Consider the following 10,556-nt stretch of genomic DNA (forward strand, 5'->3'; position numbering starts at 1 on the left):
TGCACGACGCCAGTGGGTGAGCGCTCCAGTCAGCGGCATCGCCACAGGGTGAGGAGGACGAAGGGGGCAAAAGGTATGAGACGATCGAATTGAGGGAGTGAGACAACCGTATACTCTCTCCAACACTAAAAAAAGAGACAATCATAGGACGAAGCAACCAAGGGAGAGAAACACCATAAACACACAGGATCGAATCGGTTTTTTGTGTAGAGGGGGGAAAACAGCACACATTCGCCTTTGTCTCGTCAACTACAGTCGTCTTAACAAAATACTATCTCCAACGGTCAGGCTCAACTGTTTATCATACGCACAAATATAATATCTTTTATCTTTTGTTTACCCAATCAACTCTTGTGCGTAGGTGACTGTGTGTAAATACGACGAGAGAGAGAATTGAAAAATAAAAGAGACTGGGGGAGAAAAAAATAGCTGAGTATTTTCGCGCCTCAAATTGACGCGACGTCACTGACAGAACAGAACACCACAGCCTAACTTGCTGGGTTATGTTCAACCGCGTACCTTAACACCAGCATTTATCCTTCATCTTCTGTTGTTTTTTTGTCATTTTATGAGTGATATTGTTGGTTGCATCTGAGGGCTATTGTGGGGAACTGGGGGAGAGACTTGTTGGAGGCTTTTCGGAGGTTTTATCGGGTGAGTTTATGTGGGATTTCAGGGGTTTACTGTCAAGGTTATCTTGTGGGCTTTTTTTTTTCTTTGGTGTATTGTCAAAATCAGCTGCCATTGCTTATGCTTGTCGAACTCAGATCGGACGTTTAGTTTGGTTTGGCATTTTTACAGGATTTCTACAGGATTTTTCTGGCGATGTAGATTTACCGATTTTGGGGGAGTCATTCGGCGATGTTCCATTGGGGGGATTTATTCCTTCTGGTGGGGGGAGGCTTGTGTTTGTTGATGCCCAGGGACTCTTGTTTTTCAAGTGCTCTACGACTCCGTAAAAAATTCACAAAGATTTCAACTAAATGTGCTAGAATTTATTGGATTATTCGTACTGGATTTATATTTGCTACTCTGGTTATGGGGTAATAAAATTGAGGGGGATTTCTTCATCAATTATTTATAAAATTGAAGACAACTAAAAATATATTTTCCGTTGAAATTACCTGGTTGTGGGATAATTCATATTTATTATTAATGAAAATTTTAATCCAAGTTATGATGTTTAATATTACGTCTTAGTGTTATTAAAAGTATCATTATTATTTTTTTGTTATGGATGGAACGAGTATTGAGAGATTTTTCATTGAAAACCTGGACTTTTTTTTCGAATTGTGGCAATAAAACTCGTGACAAAATGTAACAATTTCATTCAATTATAAAGTATAAGCGTTTAAATTCAATTCCTATTTTATTTTACCACTTCATATGAAAATGAATGCCGATTTTAGATTTCCCTCCAGATTTTTTTAAACTTTATTGGAGATGCGAATGGAAATGAGGATGTGCTTCCGATTCAGCACTCAACATCGAATAATTTGTCATTCAAATTTATTTATCACAGGCATTTGTTTATGCATTCCGGAGGGATTTTACTGGGGCAAGTAAGATAATCGATTGTGATATTCAGATCGATTATTCACATCCACAGAATTCTGTATGAATATTAAACTTGAGAAGCTTTTGTAACTGTAATCTCGTATTCCTTCAAATCACTGATTATTTTAGCCGGAAAGGTCAGGAGTCCGGTTTGACAATAAATTTTCTCAACGAGGTCCTTGAGATTATTCATTTCGAATTTTTCTTCAAAATTCTTTTCAACAAATTTCTTTGTCAAGTCGTGCGAGACCGATTTGGAGACCATCGCTCCGAGGCGTTCCTTGCAATTTTTGGCTAAAATCCATAATTAATGATTGTCATTGGAAATTTATAGTCATGTTATATGCACTCCAATACAGAATTTTCAATTAAGATCCTTAATTGATTGTTTTCTGTTACAGATTCAATGATTATTCAGAAACCTTTATTTATACGAATTCTTGAGCATTTCTTCGTGAATATTTGATCGACAATTGGAATTGGGGAGGTGTAAATGCAGAGGCAGGGGGCAAAATGGACCCATCGATGTTCGTTGCTTATACCCCCCAAACTAACGTAGTTCCCTTGGAATCCAAACTTGCTACTTATATGGTGATGAAACTGATTCAGTGAAATTTAATTCCAGTAGCTAAGTGGTAAAATTAGCCAATATCCAATCGTTATCCCCCCTTCCAGGAACCAGTCACAATTCAGAGTGAAAATTCATATTATCATGAACTAAAATCGATTTTATGGATATCTTCACCTGCCATATCTTCCAACTGTTCCCTACTCAAATTTATAAATATTTAAAAATATACTTGAAATGAAATTACTCATTTCTTCTTCAAAGAATTTTTATTTAAGATTCAATTGAGAAAATAATGTTTGCATAAAGGCATGTTTTATAATTATTCCCTTTTTTTACAAAAACAATCGTAACATGAATATGAAATTGAATCATATACTTCAATCGGATAATTTTACCACCTGACTGCTGATTTTTATAACGTTTGCTGATTATCCTTTGTAATTAATGATTATTGAAATTATTATTGGAAGCAGAATCGTCAGAGTCCAGCGACGACACTGAATGCGAGCACAGTAACCAAGCATCTGTCAAACTTATCCCTCGAGTCTAGTAAGAAAGCAGCAGCCAGTCCAGAGTTTGTGCCAGGACGAGGGCTGGCTGGAAGTAATAGCAGTTCGCCAAACTTATTTGGTAATTCTTATCATTCCCAGGAGAATGTTGGAGGTACTACGTATTTTTACGTTGGCAATGCCACTGGGGATCCAACCGCCAATGACGACGGAAATGAAGTGAGTCCAATGACATTATTATTATTTTATATTTATTAATAATTCTACCACAAAAATTATAAAAAAATAATGACTAGAAGAAGTTCAAATTATTTTGGTATTTATTCAACTCAATATTATGCCACTGATTTGATTTGATTGGATATTAGTGTAGAAATATTTCTTGACTTGATTGGACATTCAACAGATTGGGCCAGGGCAGGTGGGCTATGTGTACCCAGGTACCCCCAGCCATTTGCAGACGGTGAAACCAACGAAAGTGACTCCATCAAACAGTTCATCGGCACCGTCCACTCCTCCACCTCAAGCGAATCCAAGTTTCTTCGTCAGTGCTAATCTGCGTATGGACATACTCCACAAAAATACCCTGACACTTACGCAACCTGATCCCAACCAATTCCCAGATTTACCAACTGAAGTTGATAATTATCACGAATTGTGTCCACTTGAGCCGATACACAAACCAGCATCAACTGTCCTTGGATATCAAACATCGACGTATAAAGCAACAAGTCTCAAGAATGGGACTCGTTACTGTTTACGTCGTGTTCATGGTATGTCTTCATCCTATGGTACATTATTCATCAGTTATACTTGGAATTTCATCAACAGAGCGAATAAATTCTGTTGAATTTTTTCGTGAAATCATAAAACAAGTTAAGCTGACTCGGATCTTCAGTGAATTTTCCGACATTATCTCAGAAACTAAGAGAAGTGATGAAATTTTTGTTAAGAATTTTTTTGTAGTTCTCCATTAGCTCCATGGAAAAGTTTCTGGTAAAAACTTTATTTTTTCCATTAGTTTCAGAGATATGTCCAAGAGTATTATGTAGCAGATTACAGAATTATGGGAGATTAATTTTCCAATAATTTCAGGCACGGATTATTCCAGATAATTCTAATGAAGTATTCGTTAATGCGGTTAATATTTCGAAAAACCTATATTCTAAAAAATATTTCCAAAAAAAAGAAACAAATCTGCTCACTTTCTTTTTTTTTTCTTCATGTGGTCAATTATTGATACTGATATGAAATTTTTTTCTCCACAGACTTTCGTTTGGGCAATACGAAGTGTATGGTACTTGTTGATATGTGGAAACGCATATCGCATACAAATTTAGTCCAGTTGCTGGAGGTCTTTACGACCAAAGCCTTTGGTGATCATTGTGTGTAGTCTAAGTATTATCCAAATTATTCATCAATATCGTGCGGGAATCCGGTAATGACTGCTCATAAAAATTACAGCCATGGTATTCGTTTATGATTACCATCCTGGGGCTGAAACTCTCCTGAGCAAACACTTCTCAGCCTCTGAACTCAATGGGTACGCGGATCCATTCATGTCTGATCCCAGTGCTCCACGTCCATACAGTCACACTAAGAATACAATACTCAGACAACAGCATAATAGTATGTTACCAGAGAGTGTTATTTGGAGCTATATTATTCAACTTACGGCTGCGTTACGAGTCATCCATGCTGGTGGTGAGTTTATTTTCTGGATGAATTGAAATTAATTCATCGAATACATTTAATAAGTTCATTTTCCATTAGATGAAAAGCGTATAATTTCACTCAGCTCATGAATTCCTTTAAATTTTACTTTTTCATTTCATAAATTCTCCGTATTTGTGGTTCTTTTACCTCAGAGTTGAATCCTCGGGCTTCCTACTTAAACTTGTCTCATATCCGCTGCAGAAACCTACAGACAAACCTCAGTGAGTCGAGTTTTTATTCTACTCCATGTTAACTACAGAATTCTTTGAATTTCCCGGAGTACTGAGAGGAAACAACGAGCGGCCTTTTCGTGCAGAATTTTTCCCTAATGCTTCATATTCCGTCATTAAGGGTTATTAATAAAATTATGCGAGAGATGTTCACAGAAATTCACGCATAATCCGCACATTTCTCCTTTTATTGTACTGAAAATAATGACGTCCCACTCATAATAATCGAATAAAAAAACTGCACAATTTTATATTTTCATTTCCCAGACGATGTCATTATTTCCATCGAGGCATGTAAATTTAACGATCCGATAACTTTAGGAAACTAAAACCAAAAACATAATGACGTTGTTTGAGGGGTAAAGGTTTCTTTCATCTCTTTCTCATGAAAAAACATCGATGAATAATTGCAGGTGTGGCATACCGGTGCTTAGACCCAACCAAGGTCCTCTTAACATCCCGGACTCGATTACGTTTGAGTTGTGCAGCTGTACCTGACGTTGTGACATTCGATGGAAATGCAGCTAACCCATTGTCACTTATTCTACATTATCAGCAAGAGGATTTAATTGCTCTCGGTAAATTGGTCCTAGCACTGGCCTGTCGCAGTCTACTTGCCGTCCATCGCGACAATATACAAGCATCATTAGAACTCGTCGCACGTACCTACTCAACTGATCTCCGTAACTTTATTCTGTTCGTATTTTCTGTCATCTCTCTACCAATCCATACATCAAGTAAAAATGTCAAGAGATCTGCCCCATATATCCGAACCTAATGGCCTTGGAGAAGGACTTTTCGAACTTCGAATTTAAACAAAGAATTTGATTATTCCAATGATCGTCATTTAGTAGGAACTTATAAATGGGATTATATGTTACATTCTAGGTACTTGCTCTCTGACCAGGCAAGAAAAAGCGTGACAGACCTGATGCCAATGATTGGTGCTCGTTTCTACACACAACTTGATGCTGTTCAATTAAGATCTGATGTTCTTGAAAATGAACTCTCGAAGGAGCTTGAGAATGGTAGACTGCTCAGGTTACTCGTTAAACTTGCAACAGTCAACGAAAGACCTGAGCACAATATGGATGTCACCTGGGCTGAAACCGGTGATCGTTATATGCTCAAACTATTTAGGGATTACGTTTTTCATCAGGTAACTGCTGATGACAAGCCGTGGCTCGATATGGCTCACGTTGTTTCCTGTCTCAATAAGCTGGACTGTGGTTCACCAGATAAGGTCAGTATTTTTCAGTTCGCAATTTATTCCAACTGATCAATGAAGTGGTGAAACATATTATTTGGTGGTGTTTCATATTCTTTCCCATCAATTTCTTTTTATTTTCTCTGCAGATTTGTCTAATGTCAAGGGACGAGCAAAGTGTATTAGTGGTGAGTTACGCGGAATTGAGACAATGTATGGAAAATTCCTTTGGCGAACTCGTGCAATCATCGAAGGAGGCCGCTTAAATGAATTAAATTGAAGAATCATCACAGATCATCACCACAAAAGAAGAAAAACAAAGCGGGTTGAAATGAAATTCAACAATGTGATATGAACATTTAGCGGTACTATTTCGTTAAAAGTTTATCAGTTAACCAGTCTTGAAGGTGCGAATTCACACGAATGAATTCCAATAACTAACGAAGATTGTTGTATCTTCTTTCCTCGTGTCAAGTGATTTTTGCCAAGGAGTCTGAACATCTCTTTATTTTTCTTTTTTTTCTTTTTCATTGTGTATAATAATTGTATCATGGCGCGTAATGATTATAATGAAAAATCATGTTGAGTCATTCAATTTTTAAGGTAAACCTTTCATGTGAATTTAATCGTTGTACATGGCGCGCTGATGAACAAAAGAAAAACAAAACATTCAGAAAATAAAACCGGGAAACACTTTTTTGGAACCCTACACAGTCGGTGTTAAGATTAAGAAATGAAAACGAAAAAAAAAAATACAACTGAAAACTGAAATCAGCTCGTAAGATATTCATTTTGAAATAAATGTTTATTTTTGAAGGCAAATAAGCGTGTCGTCTCATTACTTATTATTGGATCAATGATTTTATTTATTTAGTCATTATCATCAAGTTCCTCATTGAATTCAATTATTCCGTATTTTCATTGACGATTCACAAGTTCATAACGTAAAAGCCTTAACGTCAAAGTATTACCTCAAAATGTAAAAGTTTACTTCGTCGTTGAGTCCATTAGTTAATGAAATTATCAGTCAGAATAATTTATAAGCTTCTCACGATTTAATTAGTTACCACTTCCACGTCTTTCGTATCAATTTTCTGGTGCAAAATCGATCATTGGTAATCGATTATCATTTCAGTCAATCGTATTACGATACAGAAGATTATAGCTTACTTTTAAAAAACCAGTTCATTGATTAGAGACATTTCGAAAATTCACATGCATCTGAATTTCCTCATTAACTATGAAATTCCCAGTCTGAGATTATTCGTAAGCGAAAAAAATAGAAATGATAGCGAGTAAATTTAGAAATTGTTCCCGTCCCGCAATCACTCAAACTTGATTTCATTTCCTTCGGCAATTGTGTGACGCACAAGCCAATCTGTGATTTGTTCGCTTCACCCACACTCAGTCGAAAAAAATGAGAAAAAGAATCAGCTAAATATGCAACACTACAAAAAAAAAGAGGGGAAGCCAAAGAGGGAAAGCAACTCGAGAGATGTCAGCATAATGTCGGCGACAATCATCTCATTTAATTGTGTTAATGCCCAGCAATTTCCTTCCTGTCTCGCTCCTCATCTCCAAGGGTATCAGTGCAATAGTTTTTAAGAATCTCTCCTCACTAACCCAGTGATTGCTGGAGTCTGAAGCCCCGGAAGAAACGTATTTTTCAAGATAAAAATTGAATTATCGAAGAATTCTGCTGTGAAGCGAGAGATAAATTGAAATATGACCAGAACCAACGGATGTGCAGATTATTTTGTGAATAGCTCACAAAATAAGTGACCACATCATTCTCTCAAAACCGCTGAATTTCATTCGCCCACATGATTTCATAATTATCAATTGAGATAAGCACTTATCAATCGGCAAAGATTTTCAGGTAAAAATTTCAAATAAAAATCATCAACAGAATTTTAATTAAAATTAATCTTACTCAATACCATTCGTGACATATTTTTATTGTGCAATTCTAAAAATGATTTTGAGTGATTACAATGATTTTACATAAAATATTTGGACATTTGTCGGAAATGTGAGTAAATGAGAATAGTAGATTGGATTCGGTCCTTCCTCGACCGTTAGTTCTTCGCTGGAATATTTAATCTTGTGGTAGCGTAGGCATTTCATACAATATCATATCTCTGCATCCTCGCATTTGTCACTTTAGGGTTTGCGATGTTCAACGAGCAATGATGCATCGTTACAACCCGAGTACACAGCCGAGTAAACGAGAGTAAAGTTTAATAAAACGTTTTATTAGCGTTAACCATCTCTCGCCGTTATTTGGAATGTTCCTGAATGTCACGACAGTTCGCTGATGATTTTAATGAATTCAGTATTGGAGGAATCTGAGAGAATTCTATAGATTGAGTGCAAGATTTTATTCAATTTATTATCTTCAATATTTCTACGGCTAAATCGTCACCGATTGATGGATTCTTTCGTTCATTCATTCTTCTCTTCGCAGAATTTTCAATTAATCCTCTTTTATTTTTTGCTAAAATGTTTTAATTCAGACAAGATTTCGTGTTTTGAAATCCTCGAAATTTCTAACAGCTGAAATAAATACGTAAGTAATAAGAAGTTTGGGATCTTCGCGAAAATTACTTATTGCAATGCGACTGAGTTCCCTCTGTAAATAAACTTTCATATTCCCGAAAAATGGGAAAAAATCTGAGATCTTCCTTCCTTTATTACCAGCAAATTTTAATTTACAAAATGAATTAATGTCTAATTTTCAAAGTTATGCGGATTGCACTCGCGACTGTGTTAATAATTAACAATAACCGGGGATGGGATGTTATGTATTCCCTGGGAATTGATAAATTATTTAAAGAATCGTCAAAAGCTTTCTCTTCCTACTAAGAACATCCTAAAAATGCCTTAAGGAGCTGTTGCTGATATCTTCTCATTTTTCGTTTTTTGGTACATGTCTAGGGAACCGTGGATCGGATTGATATACAATAATATACCGTTTATCAGTCTTATCATTATTCAATGGCTCATAAATTTTCACAGTCGTGCGTCCATTTATCTCAATTTTTGGTAACGCTTTGGGAATTTTGCCAAAAGTTTACTAAAAACTTGAGGAAATTCTTCCACGGCGATGAAACTTTTTTTTCACGTCAATTTTATCAATTATACCATTATATTTGGTCATAGTGCCAGCACGCTGATTATTTCCTCAAAGACATCCTAATTATATCATTATACATAATTTATTCTTAATTTGTAAAAAAAACTTGAAAAATGAGAAATCATCTTGTAGAACAAAATGATTATCATCGTCAACACTTAGTTGAGGTCATCAGGAAAAATAAAATTTTTATAAAAATACATACTTCTCTCAAGTAAATGAAAGAATAATTATTTTCTCAGTGCATGATAAGAAATTAGAATAGAAAAATTAAATCCTGCATGATTTGTTCGAAAATACATATTCGTCGTATTGCGTCTCTCGAATTCGGCGTTGATTTATTGCAAAATAAAACCATTCGCCCAGAATCCAGACTAATCCTCAAACTTTCCCCTTACTCTCTGCAGGGATCTCATGGAAATAATCCCCATACCCTCATTAAAAACTCATATTTAATTCGTCAAAGACGAATGAAAATGTAATTCCCTCGAAAAACCATCCTCCAATCTTCATCCCCAGCCCCATTATTTTGAAATTACTCAGGCGAGTGATCCCTCGAGAGCGAGCAAGGAGAATCTTTATAGATGAAAAAAAATAGAGGAAGAGATTAATAATTGAAAATCTTCTCTTAATGCCCTCCTTGTAATTTATTAAACCATTGAAATCGCAGATCCTTCGCTCGAAATCACGAAAGATCTCGAGATAATTCGACCTCACGGGTAAATAATATCAATTTTTCATTGATACATTGAAAATTCGCGAGTGCTTCTGTAAAATTACCAAAAGATGGGACAATTGAAAAATCTGTCGAAGGAAAATGAGATAGGATGAACGAAATAAATAATGAAGTGTTTATGTAAATATTAATTAGATCTACAAAAATTATTCTACCCCAAATTCCGTTATTTCCCTTGGATTTGGAGATTCTTATTGACAGCTGATCGAAAGGGATTTGATCGATTCACCCGTTCTATGAAATGATGTGATGAAAGATATGAATTCGATATAAAAAAAATTTCTGAATAACATATGAAAATGAAGAAAAAATGGTGCAGAACATATTGGAAAAATAAAAAGCGGAAAGCTGACGTAGTGGCGCCTCGTTTGAATTTCCAAATCATAAAGTCGATTCCGTAAGTAATCTGCGGTAATAAATTATCGAAAATAAAAATTTTGTCAATTCTGCATTTTGACGGATAATCAAAGGAACGTAAAACCGAGAATACGATGATAAAATATGAATATGAGCGTCTGAGGGAACTCGTAAAAACGTTAATACGGCGGTCATTGAGACTTCCGTGATAAAATTGCATGGAGATAATACTTTCATTCTCGACCCTTGGAAAACAGGGGAGGGTAATACGCCTTATCCACCTAAAAATAAACAATACCGAAATTTTTCTTGCAAAAAATTTTTTGCGTACATTAAACAGCTTTTTTTACTCGAAACGCATTTTTTATTTAACGCATAATTTATCAATTTATCAATAATTTCATTAAATTAACGCATGATTTATCAATAATTGGGGACGATTTGGTTCTAAACTTGCTGCCGATCATAAACAATATGTCGAAAAAATGTTTCTAACGATCTTCGCTATTTTCTCCTTTGTTTTGTCAATTAAACTTA

General features: G+C 35.5%; 1 protein-coding gene across 2 annotated transcripts; it reads left to right on the forward strand.

Annotated features, from left to right (window-relative positions):
• The first annotated feature begins 47 nt into the window (after nt 1-47).
• Nucleotides 48-6,367, forward strand: PAN3 (Poly(A) specific ribonuclease subunit PAN3). 2 transcript variants are annotated; one of them, XM_011301913.1, is made up of 10 exons: nt 48-283; nt 362-654; nt 1,959-2,148; nt 2,602-2,856; nt 3,044-3,410; nt 3,906-4,022; nt 4,102-4,341; nt 4,997-5,279; nt 5,472-5,826; nt 5,940-6,367. In XM_011301913.1, the coding sequence occupies exons 3-10, from the start codon at nt 2,071-2,073 to the stop codon at nt 6,054-6,056; spliced, it is 1,812 nt and encodes a 603-aa protein (XP_011300215.1). In that variant the 5' UTR covers nt 48-283; nt 362-654; nt 1,959-2,070; the 3' UTR covers nt 6,057-6,367. The 2 variants fall into 2 exon arrangements, with proteins under 2 accessions (XP_011300215.1, XP_011300214.1); XM_011301912.1 differs by having other exon boundaries at nt 48-654.
• Nucleotides 6,368-10,556: the final 4,189 nt, after the last annotated feature.

Source organism: Fopius arisanus, unplaced genomic scaffold, assembly GCF_000806365.1.
Source record: "Fopius arisanus strain USDA-PBARC FA_bdor unplaced genomic scaffold, ASM80636v1 scaffold00025, whole genome shotgun sequence".
In the NCBI taxonomy this organism is placed as follows: domain Eukaryota; kingdom Metazoa; phylum Arthropoda; class Insecta; order Hymenoptera; family Braconidae; genus Fopius; species Fopius arisanus.